Consider the following 27,964-nt stretch of genomic DNA (forward strand, 5'->3'; position numbering starts at 1 on the left):
CTTCCCCTTATAAAAAATAAAATCCCAATAGATGAAAATCCAGAAGAGCCTTTGTATGGAAAACTACTTTTCAACTGAAAACCAATCGTAACATAGGTCTACAAAATTTCTGTGTTAATGATGTTTTCTTTGTTTCTTTTTTGAACCCAAAGTATTTTTACCAACATGTGACCAGTTTCTATGCCTTAGGCACAATCTTCTTTGTCATGCATACCTTATCAGTGTGAAGTGCATTATCATGAGACTTCAGACTGCTGCTTTTGAAACTGATGTTTACATTGACATGTATGTTGATAAAAAAAAGTTGCGGATGAGATGCAAAATATTTGATACTGATAAAAGTAATATGATTGCAAGACCTCAGTTATGATGTCACCATTTCATTTTATTGTTGTGTAGTTCACATTTTTTGGCTGTAGTTAATGGAGGTTAGCACTCATCCCACTGATATTAAGGTCATTAAGGATGGAACATGAAAACCTGGGGTCCGAGTAAGCAGAGAAGGTTATTATTTAAAACCCAGTTGTTTCAGATACGAATGCACTGCGCCACCAAGTTTTATTTACCAGTTGAGTTGCTGTTTTCTTTCTCGTTTCAGAGTGAGTGACACTTTTCCAGAAAATCATAAAAGTATGAAGCATAATTACTGGCCAGTATGTACTCACAGGAGCAATGAAAGTACTGTGATGTACTCACATAAACATACATTCAGTGTCCTAACTTTTGGAACTATCAGTTTTTTAAGTGTGTGTGTGTGTGTGTGTGTGTGTGCGTGTGTGTGTGTGTGTGTGTGCGTGTGCGTGTGTGTGTGCGTGTGCGTGTGCTGACATTTCTGAAGGTAAGTACTTCCCAGCATTTCTGCCTCATGTTTATATTGAATACATATTCAGGCTGTTTCAAGTGCAGTTTTATACTTGACATTAAAAGTGAAGTTCACTCAAGAAAACTGTAAAATGGAGATGGAATGCTGGCCAGTACTTACCTTCAGGAAATGGAAGTATTAATACTGGCAACATGCACAGGTAAAAATACATGACACTACCCTAGAATTGATTGGGGAAGGTTAAAAAGGGTTTAAACTTTAAAAGATTAAAAAATGGAGTGGTACATCTGAAAAGAAGAAAAAGATCGTGATGGTGATCTCGAGTCAGATATGGCGAAATGGTGAAGGAACTGTCTTTTCTTGTAAAGTGGGCACAAAATAACTTCTTTTGTACCTGCTCAGATTGCACACTATGCAAGGGGGCAGGAGTAGTGGTGGGGGTTCCATTGTGAGCAGCCACAGCATAGTAGGGGTGTACAATTTGACAGCTGAAGCCTGCTCACAAATGGAACAGCTATTGAGTGTGCAAACAATTGCATTACCAGATTGTGCCAGTGTGACCAATAATTCAGTGAGTCAGTAGTTTCTGTTAGGTGTACCAAAGTGAAAACTGGTGCATAAACAACTGATAGAACTGCGTCTGATGGATGGAGTGCACAGCTTGGATGGCGAGAGCAGCCCCTTCAGAACAAAGGGAGTGAACACATCTATTGCTGAACAATTATGCAGAAGTGGCTACTTTCACTCGTAGGGGTTTCATTTGATGTGGCTGTAGTTCTACATCTCTCTTCTGAGTTTAAAAAACAAATGAGAAGCAGGTTAAGGAATTAAACTTTCTGGCAGATTAAAACTATGTGCCTGACGAGGATTCACACTTGGAACCTTGCTTTTTGCGGGCAATGCTCTTACTGGTATAGTTAGCCAAGCAGACTTGGCCTCACAGCTTTACTTCTGCCAGTACCTCTCAGCAGTGTTTAACCTGGATAGATTATTTGGTAATAGAATTACTGCCAAAAGGGAAGGATTAGAGTTTGAGTAATGTTGTGATCATTTGTCCTATCCTGTCAGGAAATTTCAGATCCGAAGACACTCTGCTGTGGAGTGGAAGATTATTTAGGGTAAGTAATCAGTGGAGAAATTAACAAATGCTACAAGTACTCAGAATAATTGCCAGAATCCCTTGTTATTCCAGTTTTGTTGTTTTATACATGCTTTCTTATATTGATTTAGCATTGTCTGTTGAAGATCATTATGATATATAAACTGTTTCTGGAACACTTAAAGGAATGTCATGTTGTTTGTTAACTGATAATGAAGGTCTTCCCCAGAAGGCACTTGTAAAATAATCCAGTCTTGTCCATATAATAGTTCTAGAGCAGGAGCGGCCAAGATTTTGGCTCAGTCTCACTACATGTTACCCCCACTGCCATGCCACACTGAGTGTGAGAGAGGGAGGGGAACTGTGCCACATTTCAATGGCAATCCAGTCACAGTGCATGCTGCTTGGTTTTATATTTCACATTTCTAAACACCATAGATCACAAACAAAACAGAGTTTCATTATTATTTAATTATTTTTGGTGTGTGAAAGAGATAATATAATTTTTATCTGGTACAAACTGTCAGCAAATGGACAGATGCAGACCATTTCACAGAGTTTCACGCTCAAGTTCCTATGTAATCACGACTTGTTTAGTTTCTACTACTACCACTCCTCAGCTTTGCAGCTCTTGAAGGGCCTTGACCTGCATCACAATATCCTGCCATTCTATCCGATCCATGGCTTTCCGTCTCCATCCTCTGACACCCAGCTTTTTCATGTCTTCTTCAACTCCATCCACCCACCTCTTTCTGGGACGTCCCCTTTGCCGTCTGCATCCAGCCTTGCCATAAAAAATCGTCTTACATGCTCCGTCTTCTTCTTTTCTGACCACGTGCCCTGCCCACCGCAGTCTTCTTATTTTAATGGTAGTGACAATGTCAGGTTCTTCAAAAAGGCGTTGTAGTCATGCATTCGTACGAATGCGCCAAACTTCTTGATCATATATTGGGCCATATATTTTACGTAGCACCTTTCTCTCCCATATGCTAAGGATCCTTTCCTCATTTACAGTCATGATTTTGGCACCATATGTAACAAATGGTCTTATAATTGTTTTCTAAATGAGGATTTTGGATTTTCGTGATAGAAGCGAACTCCTAAGAGTGGGTAACGCTGCAAAATAGCATCTGTTACCTGCTGATAGTCTGGCTTTCACCTCGCTGCCAGTGTCATTTGTCTCAGTGATAGTCGACCCAAGGGTACTTGAAGTCTCTCACCCTTTCAAACTCCCTGTTGGCTATCCTGAGATTTGGTAGGTTTTGTTGGTTGGTCATTGCCATATATTATTTAGTTTCACACTCATAAAAAGGTCTCTCACACAAATATGTTGGCCAAAATATTGTAGCACTTTTGTAACCTCATTATGGAAACTTTGAAACTATACCTAAAGAAAGCAGTGTTGACGTCCAGGACAGTTTTAATGTGAAAAGATTTGTCATTAACACTGGAATCACTATTCATGTCAATAAGTTAAATCTGCGCTTGCACAGGTGCACTTTCAGCTGAAACGGCAAATGATCTCGAAAACAGCTTTGGGGGAACAGATGTAAGATTCACAGTGTCCACAAAATATTTATAAAACTATCCTTGTAGGTCTTTCAAGGCCACATGGAATTCCTTAAACCTCGGGTTTTCTTAAATGCAGTGAACTCGTGGACTGTCTGTGTCAGTATGTGTCCCTTCTATAACGTGATTTTCTTTTTAAAAGCATCTCCATCAAATCAGCGATAAGTTGCCTTGCACTATGGACAGTGTAAAGTCAGGTATGCTTAAAAAGCGAATTCTGCACATACATTCTGTATGTTATACTTTTTGTTCTTGCACTCCATTTTCCTTTCACAAATTCAACACTAGCGAGTTATAAATTGAAAAATTGTTCCAGCCCAGATCACGTCAGATATGATCTGGTGTTCCAGGGATGCCTCTTCACTTACCCAACGTACTTTTCAATGATATATGAATTCGCCATACTCTAGTTCCATTGAAAACTGTTGCAACTGAGAATGGAATCATGTGCAAGACTTCAGAAATTTTACTATTCGTATCATCAATTTCTTCACCAGCTCAGGTCTGTAAATTTAACACAAAGTGCTTTTTGATGTACAGTGGATCCCATCTGTCGATCTTTGTAATTTTTTGCTGCTTCATTGTCAACTAAATCTTTCCTTTCTGTATGATACTGGAATTTTGTTTCATAGCAAATATGCAGTAGCTGTCACACATAGGAGAATTGAGAATTCTCATCCCTCTCTTTTATCATTCCCTTTTGTTCATATCATGAACAGGTAGCTAAGGTTATACAGTGATGACATCACAATTCTGCTGAACTAATAGTTGTGCTGACCGAAAACTGGTGCATCGGAGTACTAAATGAAATATTGCACTGTACCAAGTACTTCTGAGGAGGACTGTGCAGAGCCGAGTGCCTGGCCACGCCTTGGCCTGCCTGCAGCCAGCACACATTGCATGTGTGCACTTTGGGTCACTGTGGCCGGCCTTGTTCTAGAGTATATCCTTTTGAAAGAATTGGCAGTTCATATAGTTCACAAATTTCGAACTGCAGATTTGCTCTACTTGGCCACTTGCTTAATGTTTAAGGTCATATCATTTTTTTGTCCAGTAATGTACCAGTGCCAGCTCTCAAGTATTGAGGTAAAGGTTATGAGCTTTTCTTTCTATGGTAGTTCATTTGAAGGACTATTATGAGTGTTCGTTTCACCAGTTGTGCGAGACTCTTCCCAGTGTTAGAAATTTAACAACCTGTTTTTTCTTAGTATTTCTTTATACCACAGAGCTTAGAGCTTTTATGGAAGGTGGAATTTTTGTGTTTTATGATCATACAGAAGGTGAACTGAAGTAAGCCCAACTTAGACCCTCACTTTGTAACTGCATCCCCTCAAAGGCAAATTTGAAGTTTGTCACCTAACAAAAGACACTTAAATCATTTGGTTAGACATTCTGAGAACACAGTACACCTTTCTCGGCAGTTGAACCTTGTAACTAATTCATCATTGTTTCCTTGACCATAGACAACACTGTGCAAAGAAACAATGATGATATGACCTATCAAAACATCCATTATTTATTGCATCTCCCAAAAAGTGCAAATAATCAAACATTTTAACCAATCAAACACTTATAATTTATCCAAATGTGGAAGTTTGTAGAATATTCCTATATTTATACATATTTATAATCCAGTATAAAATGATGTAAGCAAATTGTGTTCGCAAGTGTGTCCTAGAAGTCACTTTCTATTACGAGGTAGTGTCATTTATAGAAATCGTGGACATGAAAAAGAGGAAGTGTTACTGGGTTAAATTGGTGGGACCTGGTGATCAATCTCTCTATTGTTTTCTCAGTTGTCTGGGTCCAGCGTTATTTTCTATATTAATGTTCTCCTATGTCAACATTATTAATAATGTTATTTTCATTGCAGTCAGGCGTACAAGGAAGGGAAGAAAGAGAAGCCACCATTTCAGCATGAACCAGAACCTATTATTCAGAAACCAGAAATACCAGAAGATTTACAATGCTCTGTTTGTAAAGATTTGCTAACAGATGCTGTCATGATACCATGCTGTGGCAATTCATTTTGTGATGAATGTGAGTCTATTAACTTCTATCTTTTTTGGCTGGTATAATTAGTAGCATTACTCAATGTGTTTCTTCTGAACTAGTAGAAATTTTGGTTTGAGGATAGAGTAAATTTATTCATCATACTGACACACTCGATTGATTGGAGTGGGACCAGTGGATGTGCAGACTGCGCAGTTGCATTTGTCATTCTGAGTATGATTCTCTCTCTCTCTCTATGACAATATATTCCAAGGTGCAACATTTTGCTAGGGGCTCCTACTAGCAGGAGGAAGTAAAGAGAGTGATAAGGCTTAGAATATAAGAAAAGTTACATGAGAACTAATTCAAGAACTTATATCAAAGGAGAATGAGAGGGAAGAATGTGTTGTTGGTATTGGATGAGGTTATAAAACGAGGATTCAGAAGTGAAACAAATGGCTGTAGGAGTATGTTAAATCAGCTAAAAAGATGGAAAAATTACAAAGCTTAGAGGGCAGGGGGTTAAACGAAAGTAAAAGGAAAGAACTGGAAAAGAAACAATTATAGACGGAAGAACATGACCAGAAAAATTACTTTGAGTTCAGACCAGGGGCCCTATTCTGTATCTTTTCACCATTGTGCCGATCTTTTCGGTACTCAAGAGCAGTGGACGGTCTAGTACTCGAATTAGAGTCCCTGCATTATTCAGTATGCATTTCGGTAGCGATACCGTTTGGGTCTAGAGAACCGAAGCACTGTTGTCGGTTCGCGTTGCTCAAGCCAATCAAAAGCAATCGGCCGCACATCCATGCATGCGCACTGCAGCGCGCACAGCGCCACGAACACGAAGCAGCTAGCAGACGACACAGGTGCTCTATTCTTTGCAATACTGAACTTGCGTTTTCGCAGTACGAAGTGTTGCTAAAATACCAGCGGAAATGTCGGACGAAAATGAGGTTAGTATGTTCACAGTTCAGTGACACTGAAAGAGTGTTAAGGATTGCTGTTATTATTGTCATTTATGGGTATTTTATTTGAAACAAAACAGCAACCCTGGGTATGGAGGGGGGGGGACACCTCGATTTTCAGTTTTCATTTTAATAGATTAAGGTTTTATTTAAGTACTCTGAAAAGGATTTTGCTGAATTTTTTTTTTTTTTTTTTTTTTTTTTTTTGAGCATTTAAAGAGCACTTTCCTACCACGTGTGTTTATGTGCCACGCCCACATTTCTGTCGCCCACATTACATTTCTGTCGCCCACATTACATTTCTGTCGCCCACATTACATTTCTGTCGCCCACCCCACATTTCTGTCGCCCACCCCACTTTTCTGCATATATTTTAGATCTTTATATCCCCTACATTGCACGTTAGGAATTTTTTTCTTCTCCTGAGTGTGTTGGCTACCCTGGGAATGCAACGGTTGGTATTCTTTTGTTTCTGCTGTTGGTAAACAACATGCTTTCAAACACGCGGTTAGTTCTGTTCAAGTGCGATTGCGAGTAGTTGTTATACTTACATTTGGAGTGCTTGTTTAGTGTGTTTTGTTGTGTTTATTGAAGATGGCTAAACATAAAGGCATTTTTGAGAAACGACAATTTATAGGAAACCTCTTTAGAAAGCTTTCTGTACAAGAGGTTATGTTGCCTGGCAATGATGTCTCTAATTGTAATTCTTCAACAAGGGCATCATCAAAGAAGCTCTCACCATTTCAAGAGAGTTATAACAAATTTATTGTAAGTGACGAGGGGTGCAGTAACATTATTATAAATTTGAGAGTGTTATCAGATGTAATTTCTAAATTTGTACAATGTAGACAGTGTGGTGAGTCACAGAGTTTGAAAATTTGTGAGAGAGCCAGTGGGAGAAAAGGCCTAGCAATTGCTTTGGATTTAATTTGCACTAAATGTTCAGCTGTGATTTAATTTATGAGTTCTTCAAAACCAGATCCAAGTGGCCCTTATGAAATCAATACTAGATTAGTTTATGCCTTACAATCCATTGGCAAGGGCATGGATACAGGGAGAACATTTTGTTCAGTGATGAACTTACATCAACCACCAAATAAATTTGAAAGACTGAAGTGCAATATTAGAGAAAGGTGTATGTGAGGTCAGCGAGGAAAGCATGAAACTGGCTGCTAGGGAAGCAATGGAAGAAAATGATGGATGTTCGGATATTGCAATTGCACTTGATGGAAGTTGGCAGAAAAGGGGAAATACTTCTCTGAGTGGAGTAGTGACTGCCATGAGTGTAGACACCAGTAAAGTGTTAGTTGTGGAGATAATGTCCAAATATTGCAAATGTTGTAAAGTCAATGAACATAAAGAATGCAACTGTGTGGCTAATTTTAGAGGAACAAGTGGTGGTATGGAAATTCATGGAGTACAACAAATATTTCATTGCTCCGTAGAAACAAGAGGCGTACGGTACACCAAATATTTGGGTGATGGTGACAGTAAGGCATACAACAATGTGGTGAACTCTAAGCCATATGGAGATGCCATTATTAACCAAACAGAATGTGTAATCCATGTTCAAAAACATTTGGGAACAAGGCTGAGAAAACTAACTGTTGATTTCAGAGGAAAAAAATTAGAAGATGGAAAATTGTTGACCAGGCAGGGTCTGTTAGCTAAAACTGAAATTGAAAACTTGCAGGTATGCTATGGGCAGCCAATTAGGAGAAATAAAGAAAATTTGGAAGCAATGAAGAGAGATGTTTGGGCCATATTCTTCCATAAGTCCTCTACTGATAAAAGCCATGTCATGGATTGTGTCCATTAGGAGAAAATTCATGGTGCAAATACAATAGGGTTCGGGCAACTGGAGAATCTTATTCTCACCAGCATTCTCTTCGTGCTGCTGTTATTACAGCAATTAAACCTATTTTCAGAGACTTGGCTCACTCTGACTTTCTAAGGAAATGTCTGCATGGGCAGACACACAACCCAAATGAATGTTTCAACAGCATAATTTGGAACCGCCTTCTTAAAACTGTATTTGTATGCTTGCATACAATGAAACTAGGAGTTCATGATGCTGTCATTACATTCAGTTGTGTTAATATTGGAAAATGTTGGGTACTGAAAAAGTTGGGAATTAATCCTGGTGAAAATATGATCAATGGAAGGTGAAAAAGAAGCTGGACGACCTGCTAGGGGCCAAAGAAGGGCCATCATATGGGGCAGGACAGTTTTAATTAACTGTAAGTAACGAATTTCAGAAGTTTTTTCTTTAAAGTCAATTTCCTGCAAACTAAAATTTTCAGTACATATGGCCCATTATATCAGAAACTATCATAGATAAATGAATGAAATTTTCAGAGACTCTGCATAACATAAAAAGCCACCTCTGGTACTACATTCATTAATATTTCCCCATTGGAAAGTTCACAAAAAAATATTTTCTGCAGAAAAACTTAATATTTTTTGTTAATAAATTTAAAAAAGTATTTCTTCAAAACTAAATAGATATTAGTACAGTTGACTCTATTAGCATCATGTAACATACAGTAAACATGTTAATGACCTGCATCAAATAGTTTTTCAGAAATGGGTCAAATATGTACCTAAATTAACATGGGTTAGATAGGCAGGGTGAAGTCCTCTTAATAAGCTCTTTGGTATGTAAAGATTTCAGTGTGCAATGATTATAAATTAGATTACCGTATTTACTCGAATCTAAGCCGCACTTTTTTTCCGGTTTTTGTAATCCAAAAAACCGCCTGCGGCTTAGAATCGAGTGCAAAGTAAGCGGAAGTTCTGAAAAATGTTGGTAGGTGCCGCCACAACTAACTTCTGTCGTCGAATATATGTAACGCTACGCAGGCACAAAGACAAATACTGGCACCAAAACCTCTGCGTCAGTAAATAAATAAAAAAAAAAAAGGTGAAAGACGAGCTTTTTTTTCTCCGCCCCGTGTTTCGACCACTGCATTTTCATACATTATCCAACAAAGTAAATACAAATTCCGTATTGTTCCTCTTCGAACGTAGCAGCATTTCAATGTACTACGAAAATCCGACTGGCAAGACTGTTCGGGATATTTGTCAATATGGCCAACTCTGCTTTCTGAATTTTTTCCTAACTTTGAGAAGAAATCGTTGCTAATAGGAACTTTTATGAATTGTGAATCACATACAGTATTCTCTTCACCATAAGAATAATACGAATATAAACATTTTGCCATGTATTCTTTCGTGTTTGCTGCTATCTCATTTAAATCCTGTCCGCCTAATAAACTACGAAACTAGAGTGAGACTACAGCAGACGCGGAAGAATATACATACCATGTCATGTTTATATTCGTATTATTCTTATGCCTAATAGTGATACAGTCAGAAATGAAGCACGGCAATTGACTAGATTTTTAAATCTAAGATGACTAATTTCTGGGCATAATGTAATGTACTAAAGAGGCGCCTGCAAAGATTTTCAAACGGAAAAAATTTTCGCTAAATTCTCGTTCAGAACATCATCTATCATATGCAATCTATTATTTGGTTCTTGTTGATCATTATCAAAGAAAGCAGCAGTGTAAGTAGCAATGAATAGCAATCTCTTGCCATTGTTTCGCTAATGAGACGATTCCTCTCTTTGTTTTTTTAAAATGTAAGCGGCGGTAGCGTGCACAAAAGCAAGCCATGCTGCGAGCGGCGACAGGCCGTAAACCCTCATTTTCAGAATGCGACAAACAATGCAAATGACACAGTACAGTAATGCATTTTCAGCTTTGAGTGACGGAAACACCTATAACAAAGAGAACTGCACTTGTCAGATCAAAGAAAAATAAGCAATCAATTCAAACCAGACGAAGCACGTGAAAAAGAAAGGTTACCCGTATAAATAGGGACGGAGCGCCTGACGCATAACAACGGCTACGTGGTAAAGCTTAACTGCTAAGCTTACGACTCGAACCAAACTACTACAGCTGTATCATCATTCATTCAACCTAAATTGTGTCTCATATTACAATGGACCAACTTTGTTTCGATTTGGAAATGCGGCCTAAAACTTTTCTCTCCCCTTGAAATTCGAGTCTCAGATTTCAGGTGCGGCTTAGATTCGGGAAAATTTTTTTCCTCGATTTCGAGTCTCATTTTTCAGGTGCGGCTTAGATTCGAGTGCGGCTTAAATTCGAGTCTATTGGGTTTGATATTTTCTTCACCTAAGTACAACAACACTGCCAGCACATCTGTTTATACGCCACAAACTACTGACATATATGTGTCATTAAATAATTTTGGAAATCTAAGATTTTATGATGCTTCATGCAACTCCAATTGGTTTTTTTTAAAATTGACTTTGTATTATGTAATATTGTTATTTATGAAAAAAAGTTCTAATGATATATTAAAAATATTGTTTCTATAAACATTCAGTAAAGTAAATTACATTATTATTGTGTTGTATGGGACAGAATATTAACTTAAAGCCATTGTTAATAAAAGACTATAAAATTGTTTTTTTTTTTTCATCCAAACAGAGAAATGGAGAGATTACAGGATTTCGAAAAGGATAGACTGCTACCCACCATATACCATGCTACATGTTGATTTGCAGACAGGCATGTCAAAAAGACTGTCAAACAAGTAAAGTTTCAGCCAAAAAGACCTTTCATCTGAATTAGAAACACACACACACACACACACACACGGAACTGGTGTCTAGCTGCCATTGACACCTATCATCTCTCTCTCTCTCTCTCTCTCTCTCTCTCTCTCTCTCTGTGTGTGTGTGTGTGTGTGTGTGTGTGTGTGTGTGTGTGTGTGTGTGTGTAATTCAGAAGAAGGCCTTTGTGGCCAAAAGGTTACTTATTTGACAGTCTTTGTATTGTCGCTGCATGGTGAGTAGCAATCTGTCCTTTTTCTAATATTGTCATTATTCCATCCTGTATTTTTCATTGTTTGAGAAATGGAAGGAAGTTTGTTTGACGTAAAAATATAGCAAAAATGATTATCTGTTATCTTAGACACATAAGTTATTACAATGTCAGTGTAAAGATAATTTTGTTTACTAACCAGATAGTCTGTTACCAGTGTCACCTAAAGTATTAAATGGTAGCGTTAGATTTTTATGCTCTTTGCAGAGTACATTCTGAGTTGTTTTATTTGGGCTGGTCTGAGGTCTGAAGCAAGATGCCTGCGTTTTGCTGGCAGTGATCTATCATTTCTGTTGCCTAAACTTGCTTATCTAAAATGGTGGAGCAATGCTTGAAGAAAGGGAGTATTCAGTTATTGTTCATAATCAATTATGATTTCAAGTATGTGTCATTATTCAATATTCATAATACTTTGCCAGATGAATAGTATTTTTCCCAGGAGAAACTTTCGTGTGTGTCGTGAGAGTTTCAAATTTTTGTACAACAGTGAATATGTTTGTGTAATGAAACCATATTTTAATTTCATAGGTATCCGTACTGTACTCCTGGAGTCAGAAGAGCATGAATGTCCTGACTGTAAAGAAAAGGATGTGTCACCAGATACACTTATTCCTAATAGATTTCTACGTACTGCTGTTAATAACTTTAAGAATGCAACAGGATATAACAAGATAAACAGTAACTTGAGGCCTCTTGCGCCTCATAGGCCACCACCTAACTTGCAGCCTATGAAGCCTCCACTGGTTGCTGTTCAAACATCATCATCATCACCTTCGGTTGAAACAATGGGGCAGGCAGTGCCAGTAATTGGAGGTATACCTCCGTCGTCATTGCAGCAGGAGCCACCTCCAGATTTCACCTCTGCTGCTTCTGACTCCCATGGTAAGTACGTAGATTTTGACTATGTGCAGGCCACTTCTTAAGCACTAAGGGGATGCAAATGTGGAACTGTAGAGGAATAATTTATTTGCTGTTGATTGATTTATATTGTGCGCGCGCGCACACACACACACACACACACACACACACACACACACACACACACACAATGTCCTTGCAGTATGCATCTCCTGTATGCTAAACCTCTCTGAATCCCCTTCCTAGCTGGCCGTAGTGGCCGTGCGGTTCTAGGCGCTACAGTCTGGAACCGAGTGACCGCTACAGTTGCAGGTTTGAATCCTGCCTTGGGCATGGATGTGTGTGATGTCCTTAGGTTAGTTAGGTTTAATTAGTTCTAAGTTCTAGGCGTCCAGTCAACCCCACATCTCTCTCTCCGTCTGTCTCCTATTTGACATTGTAGTTCCAAAATAGAAAAAATGAAGAACAGAGTAATTTATCAGTGTTAACCACCTGCCTACCCTTTCGCAATACTTTGTGTGTGTGTGTGTGTGTGTGTGTGTGTGTGTGTGTGTGTGTGTGTGTTTTACTAGTATTAATGTGGCATATTATATGTATTAACCTGCCACACAACTTACAGCTTGAGGAAATTGGTTGCCTGTTCTAATTTATTCCTCAATTTTCTCCATTTTTTACTTGGTTTTTCAATCTTTGTTGTCTGCTTTTGTGCTATGCTATAGGAGCTGTATGGCTCTGTTGTTAGTTAAATTACTGCATATGCCACTACAGAACTGTTTCTTCAGAGTATTGCACTTTTCATTTATAATCATGAAGTTGTTCTATCAAGAAGGAACCCAAGACAAAATTTGGTTTATTCGGCACAAAATGTGTGCTCATTGATATTATTTTTACTGGTGGCTCCAAAACATCCAGCAACTCACTTGGTGATACAGACACAGAATTCAAGAAAGATAACTAGACAATACTAAATTTTAAAATTACAGTGATAAATGACACTTGGCAAGTGCTTTAGTAATTTTTGTTTTGATGATTCTAGGCCGTGGTCAAGATCATGTTTCTCTGCTTAACATTTCATGTCCCAGTGCTGGAATCATCAGGGGGCTATAACTAGAGACAAGCAAATAATGATAAATAAAAAAATAATCTGAGTAGTGCTTTTCAGCAAAATAATGCAAAATTGGGCATTTGTACAAGATTGTGAAGTTTATAATTTTGCCATGTAAAAATTTTGTAAGTCTGAGAATGGTAGCTTACTGATATTCATAGTGATAGTTATTGAATGTTAAAACTGCATATTGGCTTCTAATTTCCTCAAGGCTAAGGTTCATGTATTATGTTATAATAACAGTTCATTTCTTACACACTGAATTTTGATGTGACGGTGAAAGAGCACCAAATTTGGAAAAATAGCATGAAATTTGGCAGAACTCCATGGAATTGGCAGAAAAGAAACAACAAATTTGGCAAAAAAATATCAAATTTGACCCAAGAACAAGACCAAATTAGCCAAAAAAATACTGAATTTGGTAAAAAAATGTCAAATTGCCCAAAAGTGTCAGCTTTGGTAAAAAACATGGAATTGGGCCAAAAATAATACCAAATGTGGTTAAAGATAATGAACTTGGAAAAATAACATCGAATTTCACACAAAAAACACTGAATTTGACAAAAGAACACCAGATTAAGCTAAAAATAACATTGAATTTGCTCAAAACAGCACACCATATTTGATAAAAAGAATTACACTGCTTTGGCAAAAAAACACAGATTATGCCAAAAAAATTGGCCAGATGTGAGAAAGACTCGCGCGCTAACAGTTCCATTCAAACTTAATTATGAATATAGACAGTTCATCCGTTCCAGGATATAATTATAAATTAAAAGTTCTCTGATTTTTCTTCACTTAACTTGCACTGTGAAACCTTTCTTCTTGCAAAATTTCATGATTCTATATCAAGGGGAAATACTCTATAGGTTTCAATGAGCAAGTTTGTGGGTATCAAAATATGTGACTTAATGGCTGTATCTTTTGATACCATTGTCTTCTTGTTCCTAGCTATAACAGCTGCAAGCACAGTCTCGCACAACCTCAGCCAGCAGAACTGTTTATATGTATCCACTTAACAATCGTGGAGTAGTTCTGATGCATCCTTCGTAGCTTGTAGTGGGCAACAGTTGTACTGTTCACATTGTTTAGTACTAAGGCCCCCAACTTGCCTAACTTCAATAATTTTCTTTTGTGTTGCAGTTGTTTTTGTGCTTTCGAATTTCTATAACTTAATTTGCTTAAAAAAAAATTTGTCATAAAAAATTATCACTTTTTCAAACCTACAACTCAATTCATGGAATCATTACTAGAAAGAAGAATAATCTTCACAAGGATTTAAAGCCACTTTCTCCTGTACAAGAAGGTGTGCATTATTTAGGAACACACATTGTCAATAACTTGCCAGCAGCCATAAAAAGCTTAACAACCAATGAAATTCGGTTTATGAATTTCTCAGCAGAACCAACTGATTTTGTGTGTGTGTGTGTGTGTGTGTGTGTGTGTGTGTGTGTGTACAGCCTAACTTCTGCACCATTTCTGTGCAGTAATGTATTCTTTGTCAATAAGTATTCTAGTAGTTCTATTATATGTTTATTACCTTATAAATAAAAAAACTTTTTTTAAATTTTAAATTCAGTGCATTATTGCAATCTTAGTTAATGAGTGTTTGTAAAATGATTCTTTCATATAGTGTCCAAAAAAAAAAAAAAAAAAAAAAAAAGACGATCATTCCACTTGGGACCTGTGGAAGGTACATTAGCTTATTTTTTTCAGTTTTAAATGTTTGTCATGTATTATTGTTCTTCTGACATGTTTTATATCCTGGAGGACGTCCTCACTACAGATCAATTGGAATGAAAGTAAATCTAATCTATATGTCATAGCATAGCATTGATTGGGTCTAGATGAAATGACAGAGTCACAGAAATCATTTTGTTCCCTGGTCCTAGTGCTTGAACTGTACTGGTAAATTGTTCTCGTTTCCCATCTGACAATTGCTGTCTGCTCCTTAAATCAGATGTTAATGGTGCTCTTTGTAGTTACTATATACACTTGATTGCATGTGCAAGGACTTTTATGTACTCCTATTGTGCAAGCGGTGGATTTAAGTTTTTTACAGTGTTCAAATATTTGGGCACAGTTCTGTTGGTTTAAACACTGTGTCCATACCATGTGTTTAGTACTCCACTGATGCAATGTTTGGCTGTTTCTATAAGTAGGAGGAAAACTTTTCCTTCAGTTGGTTCTTTTTCACTAGAACATGCAGATCTTTAGGACTTTTATGTACTCCTATTGTGCAAGCGGTGGATTTAAGTTTTTTACAGTGTTCAAATATTTGGGCACAGTTCTGTTGGTTTAAACACTGTGTCCATACCATGTGTTTAGTACTCAACTGATGCAATGTTTGACTGTTTCTATAAGTAGGAGGAAAACTTTTCCTTCAGTTGGTTCTTTTTCACTAGAACATGCAGATCTTTAGGGTGTAGAGCCTTATGTTTCTCATTGTCAGAGTAAATGTTTTTTCTGAAAGTAATTATAAATGCGATCTCTCAGGTTTTCTTGATACGTTCGTTTAATGATATATTTCCAATTTTCATGCACAAAGTGTTGACGACCAATCTAGCCATCTTCACGTGCTAACCGGTCTTGCGAGTACACATAACAGCAAAACTCACAGCACCTGAGTAAGGTTGTTGGATTGGTTGTTGAATTATTATGCATAAAACGGAAACAATAACTTGGTGGAGTACTCATAAGCAGAACATAAGTTCTTAAATGACAAGCTCATAGTTAGGGACTGGAAAAATTCACATTTTGCAATAAATGTGAAATAGATGCAAATTGTGCCTCAAAATGTGAAAATGCGAAATTACCTTATAGGTGCTATTTCGTAGGGAATTGTTCCTGATGAACTATTTTATCAGAGATAGTTTCAAATAGCTTAATTTTCTTCATACAAATATCAAAAATGTAACCAATTTTCAGATACTTCTATTGTACATCATCTGGCAGAGCCCAATTTTGAAAGATAATGTGCATAAGAAACTGTTTCCAAAATGAAAAGTGTACAAACGCAACAATGTATCAATGTGCTCCGTGATTTGGCATCATGCCAACTGTGGACAGTTGAATGGTCGATTGAAGATACACACAGCGTAAGGCAACGTAGCAGTACTCGGCCATGGGACATAGCATTTTACAACAAAGAAATGTGTAACTGTGTTTGTTAGCTAAAACTCAAAAGATGGCCGTATGTTGGGTTCTACTTCTGTGCTTGTCTGTTTAGATTAGATTAGATTAGATTATATTAGATTAGTACTTGTTCCATAAATCATGAATACGACACTTTGTAATGATGTGGAACGTGTCAGGTTAATAAAAGATATCTATACAAGATATTACATTACACAAAATATTACATGACACTTAATTTGTGTGTGTGTGTGTGTGTGTGTGTGTGTGTGTGTGTGTGTGAGTGAGTGAGGGGGAGGGGAATTACCCACTTACTACATCCAAAAATTCATCTAATGAGTAGAAGGAGTAGCCATTAAGAAATTCTTTTAATTTCCTTTTAAATGCTATATGGCTATCTGTAAGACTTTTGATGCTATTAGGTAAGTGACCAAAGACACTTGTGGCAGCATAATTTACCCCCTTCTGACTCAAAGTTAGATTTAACGTTGAGTAGTGAAGATCATCCTTTCTCTTAGTGTTGTAGCCATGTACACTGCTATTACTTTTGAATTCTTTTGGATTGTTAATAACAAATTCATAAGTGAATATATATATTGTGAGGCTACAGTGGAGATCGCTAGCTCTTTAAATAAGTGTCTGCAGGGTGATCTTGGATGAACTCCAGCAATTATTCTGATTACACGCTTTTGTGCAATGAACACTCTTTTTATTGAATGATGAGTTACCCCAGAATATGATGCCAGACGAAAGCAGAGAATGCAAAAAGGCATGGTAAGCTAATTTACTGAGATGTATACACCTAGAAATTGTGAATATTCTCCTTAGCTAACGATTTCTCATCGAAGTCTGTATTTATTAATGGTGTCATTCCATTTACTGTGTGGAACTGTATATACAGTGTTTTGTCAAAGTTTAATGAGAGCCCATTTGCAGAGAACCACTTAATGATTTTCTGAAAAACATCGTTTACAATTTCATCAGTTAATTCTTGTCTGTTGGGTGTGGTAGCTATAATTGTATCATCGGCAAAAAGTCAGTATAAATTTGAAAACTGAATAAATCACGGAATAATGTAGATAGAGAGGTACAAATTGACACACAAGCTTGGAATGACATGGGGTTTTATTAGAACCAAAAAAATACAAAAGTTCAAAAAATGTCCGACAGATGGCACTTCATCTGATCGGAATAGCAATAAATAGCATAACAAAGTAAGACAAAGCAAAGATAATGATCTTTGCAGGAAATGCTCAATATGTCCACCATCATTCCTCAACAATAGCTGTAGTCGAGGAATAATGTCGTGAACAGCACTGTAAAGCATGTCTGGAGTTATGGTGAGGCATTGGCGTCGGATGTTGGCTTTCAGCAGAGATGCCAGTTGATCATGATACACTTGCGACTTCAGGTGACCCCAAAGCCAATAATCACACGGACTGAGGTCTGGGGACCTGGGAGGCCAAGCATGACGAAAGTGGCGGCTGAGCACACGATCATCACCAAACGACGTGCACAAGAGATCTTTCGTGCTTCTAGCAATATGGGGTGGAGCGCCATCCTGCATAAACATTGTACGTTCCAGCAGGTGTTTATAAGCCAGGCTGGGGATGATGCGATTCTGTAACATATCTGCGTACCTCTCACCCGTCACGGTAGCAGTTACAAAACCAGAATCACACATTTCCTCGAAGAAAAAAGGCCCGATAACGGTAGATGTGGTAAATCCAACCCATACTGTGACTTTCTCATCGTGCAATGGAGTTTCCACGGCAGTTCTAGGATGTTTGGTAGCCCAAATTCTGCAGTTGTGGGCGTTGACAGACCCTTGGAGTGTGAAATGAGCTTCGTCAGTCCACAACACGTTACTCAACCAATCGTCATCTTCTGCCATCTTTTGAAATGCCCACACCGCAAATGCCCTCCGCTTCACTAAATCGCCAGGTAACAGTTCATGGTGCCGATGGATTTTGTATGGATAGCTTCGGAGGGTACACCTCAGTGCCAACCAAACAGTAGTGTATGGAATACCGGTGCAACGTGCGACTGCACGAGCGCTGACTTCCTCATGCATAGACGAACCTGCTACAGTCTCTATTTCTTCCTGAGCTGTCTCAGCAGCATTATGACTTGTGCTCGGTCGGCCACTATGGGGTCTATCGCCTAAACAACCCGTGGCTTCGAACTTAGAAATCATTCTCGCCACAGCTGCATTTGTCAATGGACCTTTACCCATTTGAATCCCCTTCCTATGGCGATAGGATCGTAACGCTGAACTAGCGCATTCCCCTTTCTGATAATACAGCTTCACTAAAAGCGCCTTTTCAGGTAACGTCAACATGCTGCGATCGCTGGCGCATCTAATTCTCACTCTCATTACAGCTCCTTTTGTACATGATTGTCATGCGCAGTCACTGATGTTTTGCTTTCCAGTGCCATCTGTTGGACATTTTGTGGAAACACCCCCCCCCCCCCCCCCCCCTATAAAACCCCATGTCATTCCAAGCATGTGTGTCGATTTTTACCTCTCTATCTACATTATTCCATGGTTTTCAAATTTATATTGACTCTTTGATCACCCGGTAGAATGGCAAGTCATTAATATATATTAAGTTTCAGTCTTTAGCATTGTTAAGAATGGATTGCACAGCAATGAATGCCCACAAAAGGTCAAAATTCATATCTGCAGATTTTGTACTCATTGAATTGGTCGGGAAAAGCGATGTAATGTCTAGAAACAGTTTAACTCAGCGACAAATTCAGTTTACTGGTGGGGAAATGCTGCTGCTGTTCAACAGAACAACCATTCTTGAAAACTTAAATACTACCAGACAGAGAAAACAAAGGGGGTTTTACAACAAAAAGGTGTTGGAAGTTTTTGCAAAAGCAGAGAGTCCTGCCAATAAGTTCATAATCAGCACTTTCTTTAAGTCCTTCAAGAACTAAGGTGTTGTTCATCTTCCCTCGTGTAGCATGAAAACATTTTATATTAGTGCAGCTAATCATTTAAAAGAAAGAAAAAAAAATGCATCTTGCCAAAAATAGATGTTACATTTTCCGGTCCCTACTCATAGTTCTACATCTACATCTACATTTATACTCCGCAAGCCACCCAACAGTGTGTGGCGGAGGGCACTTTACGTGCCACTGTCATTACCTCCCTTTTCTGTTCCATTCGCGTATGGTTCGCGGGGAGAACGACTGTCTGAAAGCCTCCGTGCGCGCTCGAATCTCTCTAATTTTACATTCGTGATCTCCTCAGGAGGTATAAGTAGGGGGAAGCAATATATTCGATACCTCATCCAGAAACGCACCCTCTCGAAACCTGGCGAGCAAGCTACACCGCGATGCAGAGCGCCTCTCTTGCTGATTCTGCCACTTGAGTTTATTAAACATCTCCGTAGCGCTATCACGGTTACCAAATAACCCTGTGACGAAACGCGCCGCTCTTCTTTGGATCTTCTCTATCTCCTCCGTCAACCCGATCTGGTACGGATCCCACACTGATGAGCAATACTCAAGTATAGGTCAAACGAGTGTTTTGTAAGCCACCTCCTTTGTTGATGGACTACATTTTCTAAGGACTCTCCCCATGAATCTCAACCTGGTACCCACCTTACCAACAATTAATTTTATATGATCATTCCACTGCAGTCCACAGATTCTTTTATCTCAGCCATTCAATGTTTTGACCACTCCTCTTTTCTGCTTGAGATGGTAACTGAAATTTCTGTGAGAGAGTATGACCACCTGAGCCAGCTCACACACGCACACACACACACACACACACACACACACACACACACACACACACACACACACACACACACACACACACGAAGATGCTGCTCATACGCACATGATTGCATCCTCTGACAGCTCAAGCAACACTGTGAGCAACAGCAGCAGTGCATGTGATGGGAGTGACAACTGGGTAGGGGTAAGGAGAGGATGCGGTGGGCAGCTGGGACGTACACAGTTACCTGGTGGAGAGAAGGTAGGGCCGCTAGGCACAATCAGGAAGTTAGATGGAGGGCAGGGGAGAGGTGGGCGAGGAGGGGTAGCAGAAAAGGAGAGAAGTAAAAAGATTGGGTGCATTCGTGGAATGAGGGCTGTGTAGTGCTGGAAGGGGAACAGTGGAGGGGCTGGATTCACCCTACATTAGTTATTTTTCTCACCCATCCAGCCCCTTCGCACCCAGTCTTTTTTGCTTCTCTCTTTTCCGCTACCCCCCCACCTCTCCCCTGCCCTCTGTCTAAACTCATGACTGCACCTAGCTGCTCTACCTTCTCTCCCCACCTCATCCTTGAGTGTCCCCAGCAGCACTTCACTGTCCTCCCACCCCTACCCGGCTACCTCTCGGCCTTTCCATCCCAGCCTCCTCCTAATCACTACCTAGTTGCCACTCCCACCATACACTGCTGCTGTTGCTCGCAGTGTGGCTTCAGCTGCCAGAGGCTAAAGTGGTGTGTGTGTGTGTGTGTGAGAGAGAGAGAGAGGGAGAGAGAGAGAGAGAGAGAGAGAGAGAGAGAGAGAGAGAGAGAGAGTAGCATGTGCATGTGTGTGCACGTGCACTTGCATCTGTCGTCTATTTTTGACAAAGACCTTGTTGGCCAAAAGCTTAATTATGAGAGTCTTTTTGTTGTGCCTATCTGCGACTCAGCATCTCCACTATATAGTGAGTAGCAACTTTCCTTTTTGTAATTTTAACATTAAATCACTTGAGATACACAACATTCTCCCCACACAGGCTCCCATGTAAGTGCTGCATGATTTCATGGCCAGTATTTGTGCTTTAGGTGATTTTTGTTTTGTCTACAGAAGGCTGGCTCACGTGTTCATACACCCTCACAGAAATTCCGGTTACTATCTCAAGCAGAAAAGAGGAATTGTCAAAACATTGATTGGCTGTACTAAAAGAATCTGTGAACAACAGTAGCAGAACTATGAGTAGGGACTGGAAAATGTAGCACCTATTTGTGGCAAAATTCACATCTGTTTGTTTTTGTTGTTGTTGTTGTTGTTTGTGAATTATGATGCACTAATATAAAATGTTGTAATGCTACATGAGTGAAGACGAACAAAGCCTTAGTTCTTGAAAAAGAACTTAGAAAAAGAGAATATTTAAATTATCCCTACTGATACGTATATTGTTGGTTATAAAATTATGGTACTTCAATGCCGCCACCAGTGTTACTCTTAACCATGTTCAGAGTGAATTTTATGTTTACAGTTATGGAATCTGAATCCTCTACACGGTTCTCAGTTTTCTATGACTATTTGTTATTTTGTCTCTTGTTTTAAGCTCTTTATATTCTTAACTTTATTTCTCATTCCAGATTGAGCCATAATACATTTATGTTTGGTGATATACTAAGTTATCTCTGGAGTATTAGTTATTAATTCTGGTGTTGGCCGGCCGGTGTGGCCCAGTGGTTCTAGGCGCTTCAGTTTGGAACCGCGCGACCGCTACGGTCGCAGGTTCGAACCCTGCCTTGGGCATGGATGTGTGTGATGTCTTTAGGTTAGTTAGGTTCGAGTAGTTCTAAGTTCTAGGGGACTGATGACCTCAGATGTTAAGTCCCATAGTGCTTAGAGCCATTTGCACCTCTTGAAGTTCTAGTATCTCCAACTTTACAGCTGATGAATCCATAATAATTGACAGTGAAACGAGATGGCCATCTTCCACAACGTCAACAAGAAAAAGAGTTTCCATAATGAAAATGAAGGTTGAAGTGTCCTCCCACCACCAAACCTGACATTTATTTCTTCAGCAAGGGCAGACATTCTACTTACTGTATTTACCTGAGTATAAGATGACCCTCTTTTTTTAAGAGGCTCCTTGCCAGAAACTTATTTTTAATATATCCTAAGTACAGACTTTTTTGACATCAAGTTGTTGTTGTAGTCTTCAGTCCAGAGACTTGTTTGATGCAGCTCTCCATGCTACTCTATCCTGTGCAAGCTTCTTCCTGTCCCAGTACCTACTGCAACCTACATCCTTCTGAATCTGCTTAGTTTATTCATCTCTTTACTCTCCATGCTGCCCTCCAATACTAAGTTGGTGATCCCTTGAAGCCTCAGAACGTGCCCTACTAACCAATCTCTAGTCAAGTTGTACCACAAATTTCTCTTCTCCCCAATTCTATTCAGTTCCTCCTCATTAGTTATGTGATTTACCCATCTAATCTTCAGCATTCTTCTGTAGCACCACATTTCGAAAGCTTCTATTCTCTTCTTGTCTAAACTATTTATCGTCCACATTTCACTTCCATACATTGCTGCACTCCATACAAATACTTTCAGAAGCGACTTCCAGACACTTAAATCTATACTCAATGCTAACAAATTTCTCTTCTTCAGAAAGGCTTTCCTTGCCATTGCCAGTCTATATTTTATATCCTCTCTACTTTGACCCTCATTAGTTATTTTGCCCCCCAAATAGCAAAACTCATCTACTACTTTAAGTGTCTCTTTTCCTAATCTAATTCCCTCAGCACCACGTGATTTAATTTGACTACATTCCATTATCCTCGTTTTGCTTTTGTTGATGTTCATATTATATCCTCCTTTCAAGACACTGTCCATTCCGTTCAACTGCTCTTCCAGGGCCTTTGCTGTCTCTGGCAGAATTACAACGTCATCGGCAAACCTCAAAGGTTTTATTTCTTCTCTATGGATTTTAGTTCCTATTCCTTTACTGCTTGCTCAGTATACAAATTCTACAACATTGGGACTAGGCTACAACCCTGTCTTACCCCCTTCCCAACCAATGCTTCCCTTTCATGCCCCTCAACTCTTATAACTGCCATCTGGTTTCTGTACAAATTGTAAATAGCCTTTCTCCCTGTAAATTACCACTGCCACCTTCAGAATTTGAAAGAGAGTATTCCAGTCAACATTGTCAAAAGCTTTCTCTAAGTCTACAAATGCTAGAAATGTAGATTTGCCTTTCCTTAATCATTCTTCTAAGATAAGTCGTAGGGTCAGTATTGCCTCACATGTTCCAACATTTCTACGGAAACCAAACTGATCTTCCCGGAGGCCGGCTTCTACCAGTTTTTCCATTCATCAGTAAAGAATTTGTATTAGCATTTTGCAGCCGTGACTTATTTAACTGATAGTTCGGTAATTTTCACATCTGTCAACACCCGATTTCTTTCAGATCGGAATTATTATATTCTTGAAGTCTGAGAGTGTTTCACCTGTCTCATACATTCTGCTCACCAGCTGGTAGAAATTTGTCGGGGCTCGCTCTCCAAAGGCTATCAGTAGTTCTAATGGAATGTTGGCTATTCCTGTGGCCTTGTTTCGACTTAGGTCTTTCAGTGCTCTGTTAAACTCTTCACGCAGTACCATATCTCCCATTCCATCTTCACCTACGTCCTCTTCCATTTCAATAATATTGTCCTCAAGTGCATGGCCCTTGTATAGGCCCTCTATATACTCCTTCCACCTTTTTGCTTTCCCTTCTTTGACTTAAGGGTATTAGCCTAAAAAGTTAAAATTACTTCTTTTGCTTACCAGTCGTGTGATACCACTATATTTTTAATCATCTTTGTCGTCGTCCTAAGACAGCAGCTCTGAAATGTATATCTTCATTGTCACAAATATTTGACTGCTTCTTCCGAATATGTTGGAATTGTTTTTTAACTCAAAGCGGATTTTTCTTTTATATTGATGTGAAAATGTAACAATATCTTTTGCTACAAAAACATAAGGTCTGCCAAAAAACATTGCTCCACAAAACATGTAAATATATCACTTTCCTGAGTCTAGATTTTTAGTCTTTCCTGCAGAAACTTATACTATTGTTGAGTATTTGTAAAATTTACTTGAACAACAACAGTTTAATCTGCAAATATAAGATGACCACATATAATGTATGTGACGAATTTGGGAAAAAAACTTGTCTTGTAATCAGGTAAATCTTGGTATTTGCACCAGAACTGAAGAAAGATTTTCAGTAATTTTCTTCAACCATATGAAATGATCAAATGTTTCAGTCTTGGGGTCCTTCCAAAAGAGTTTTAATTTGTTATGAAAGCTGAACGCAGACTGTGACAAATCAGAAATAAGTTTCCTCTTTATAATGTGTTTAGTGTACGTAAATGCTGAACAGTATCAGAAAAAAAAAACCACTGTGGCTTATCTGAGGGGAAGATTTTTCTTTTTCCTGCAGAAATTGCTTGACTGGGTTCAGTACTGGAAAAATCTGCCTAGAACCTTACGTACTGATAGCCATTTCACTGAAGAGTAACAAGACACATCATCAGGAAGAACATCATCGCTGATTTCTTCTATTAAAGATTTGAACTGACAGTGTGTTTTGGCATTTGAATGAATGTAGCTCACAGTTTTAGCATCGCCTGTATAATGTGTGGATATTAAAAATAACTAGGTATAATTCAGTGGACGTTAGAAATTCAGGGTATGAAGTGCCAGTATTTAAAAGCCCTAAGGCCTTGATTTTTACCTGTCTCAGGTGGTGCACCTTGGGTAAAAATACTGAATCTTCTCAGTAGGCTCTTAAAATTTAATGAGAACATCAACCAGGGATTCTTTAATGTCACGCCTCAAGTAATATCCTTCAATGTAACAATGTCTAAGAGCTCTCTTACCACCTCCAAGTCGTCATATCTTACAAAAATGGCAAGTTGAATTTTATCTTGGATATCTGTAGACTCATCCAAAGTTAGACACATTGCTGAGCATTCAATCACTCCCCCCCCCCCCCCCCCCCTCCTCTTTCAAGATATTTACAAATCATCACTAATAGTAGAAACTTGCCTGTATTGTATGTTGAGAAGCAGACATTTTCTCAACAAGTTTTTATAGTTCCGTATTTTCAGGGTCTAAAATAGAAACGGTTGGGGCAACTCTTTGACGTTTACAAACACCGCTTCACTTTAAGGCTTCTATTAAAAGACAAGATGAACCCAGCTTCAGTTGTTAAATCTGCTTGCTTGGTGAACGTAGTCATAATCCTGCTTTGCCCTTGAAATTTTTCCTTTAATTATGACAGTTTTACCATTCCTGTCTACAAAAAGGAATGGCTTCTCCCACTCTTTATTAAACACACCATCCTGTTCTTCATATTTACGCTCCTTAGGTAACAATTTAACTGCAGGGCCACCAGCAGTAATCACAAGTTTACTTAAAGAATCTCACTGCATGGAGAAAAGTAACCATGTTCATAGCTACAAATGTGACCGGCTGCTGAGTGCGGCACCTTGATCCATGCTGCTACATGCTTGAAGCAGCGTACTATTCCCAAATCTACATGAAGGTTGCACAGTTGCTAGTTTGAGCAACGAGTTTCTTTTGTATTAAGCTGCATCCACACTGGCCACACCATGCCAAACTGACAAAATTGGTTCGGCGCAGCATGACTTACTGGGTGTGGACAGCAAACTGCACCACCCTGCTCTGCACAGCGCATTTGTCTGTGGGGTGATGCGTCAGGCATGGACATGGCTTTATAAAAGTGTGTGTCATTTTTTGTGTTTTAAAATTTTATTAATTTTTTAATTTATTTATTTATATACTTTATTTCAAGTGCCGCACCACACTGAAGCAACAGGTGTATGCAGCTTGTGAGCTTCGTTGTGGCTACCACTGGCACTGTGTTAAACCCCAGAGACTTAAGAAGGTATCAATTCCTGGAGAGGACATCTTTTTGACCTTAAAGTTCCACACTTTCTTCCTCTCTTCTAGTACGGAAATTTTGTTTTTGCTTTTCAACTAATGCATTTGCTTCTGTAGATCAAGTATGAATGTGTTCTCCTATGTGTACTACAAATAGTTCTACTTTGTAAAACAGATAGCAAGCCATCACAGCTCTCATTTGTTCACATACAAATAGTTAACTACTGTTACAATTGGGTTGCACAGCAATGGGAGGAGATAACTTTAAGGGAATTGGGGACAGCTGAGAGTACTTACACTATTGCCATGTATAGGTTGTGCTGGAACCCACACATTAGGTGTAGGATCAGTCCCTTTTTCACAGCTTGGTATGGACTTTATCTGAAAGCAATAGAGTAAAGATTGATGGAACTGTTTTGGCTCTCTCTCTCTCTCTCTCTCTCTCACTCACTCACTCACTCACTCTCTCTCTCTCTCTCTCTCTCTCTCTCTCTCTCTCTCTCTCACACACACACACACACACACACACACACACACACACAAAACCAATTACAGCAGCCAGAGGCTGTGGTCATGTGTACATGAGTTTTGTGTGTGTGTGTGTGTGTGGTTTTTTTTTTTTTTCCCCCCCAATGAAGGCCTTGTTGGCCGAAAGCTCACTTTCTGACAATCTTTTTGTTGTACCTGTCTGTGACACAGCATTTCTGCTATATGGTGAGGAGCAACTATCCCTTTCATAGTACCAAGATAGTTATTGATTGTTAAAGTTATAATATTTATCATTGCACTTGTCAGTGCTAAATATGCAATTTATAAAGTCTCAGACAATCATTACTAGAAGTTCACAAAAATTCTGTAATCAGTAAAAAAATTCCAAACCTAGATTAATGGAGGGAGCAAGTGCCCACCCATGCTGCCATTATGTCATGTAGTACATTGCCACTGTAACTACTGCTTTTTCATTACAAAAGTGCTTGGTAAACCAATACATTTTTCCACTCATAATTTAGATGGATAGTTCATTTTTGACCTCGGTTATTATTTAGACGCAGCTTTATGATTCATATTGACCTAGGAAAAATTCTGCTTCTGTTTTGATGTATCATCATCATACTAACTCCATGACCCTCACTTTAGGTTAGTGACAGTACTTGATCTCAAGAACATACTGATCCCTTTTGATTGTTCTTTTTTTGGAGAACACTAGTTAGTATTGTGGACAGTTGGTTGTAGAAACTCATGATGATTTTATAGTATGACACCAGTTGTCTTATGTATGTGTAATGTATGTATGAAAATACTTTATTCAGGTATTCAGCAAACTGCATAGCAGTCGTCTTGCACCTAAATAAATTACACCTTCAAACAGTGGAAAAATTTTGATGGAATAACAACAATATAATGAAAAGTGTAGATTGCTACTCACCATATAGAAGTGATGTTGAATTACAGGCAGCAGAACAGATAGATGGCTATATGTTTGGCTTTGGCTAAAATGACTGCTTCTGAAGTAGAAGACATATACACAAGCACAAAACACTGACATGTGACCACTTGTGTCTGAACACTGTCACCAGACTCAGACTCTGTGTGTGTGTGTGTGTGTGTGTGTGTGTGTGTCCCGTCCCTTGATCAGCCCATATGTCTCTCCCCCCCCCCCCCCCCTTATACATCTTTGTAAATCTATTAACATGTGTTTATAGGCAAATTGGAAAATGTATACTTCGTGCATAGTGGTTTAATGAATTAGTAATACTTCTGTTCCGCACTCATAAGCACCACCACAAACTAGAAACAAGGCATCAGGAAACAAAAAGAAATCTGCTTTGTGTAAGTTGCATTTTCAGATGT

The 27,964-nt window shown here is 38.8% G+C and overlaps 1 protein-coding gene across 4 annotated transcripts in view; it reads left to right on the forward strand.

Moving 5' to 3' along the window:
- Nucleotides 1–27,964, forward strand: part of LOC126458605 (E3 ubiquitin-protein ligase RBBP6) — a 387,537-nt gene that overhangs the window by 138,710 nt on the left and 220,863 nt on the right. For all 4 annotated transcript variants that reach the window (XM_050095761.1, XM_050095763.1, XM_050095764.1 and 1 more), the window contains exons 9-10: nucleotides 5,365–5,531; nucleotides 11,896–12,249. In XM_050095761.1, coding sequence (XP_049951718.1) covers nucleotides 5,365–5,531; nucleotides 11,896–12,249 — 521 coding nt within the window. The remainder of the gene's footprint in view (nucleotides 1–5,364; nucleotides 5,532–11,895; nucleotides 12,250–27,964) is intronic.

Source organism: Schistocerca serialis, chromosome 2, assembly GCF_023864345.2.
Source record: "Schistocerca serialis cubense isolate TAMUIC-IGC-003099 chromosome 2, iqSchSeri2.2, whole genome shotgun sequence".
Classification (NCBI taxonomy): domain Eukaryota; kingdom Metazoa; phylum Arthropoda; class Insecta; order Orthoptera; family Acrididae; genus Schistocerca; species Schistocerca serialis.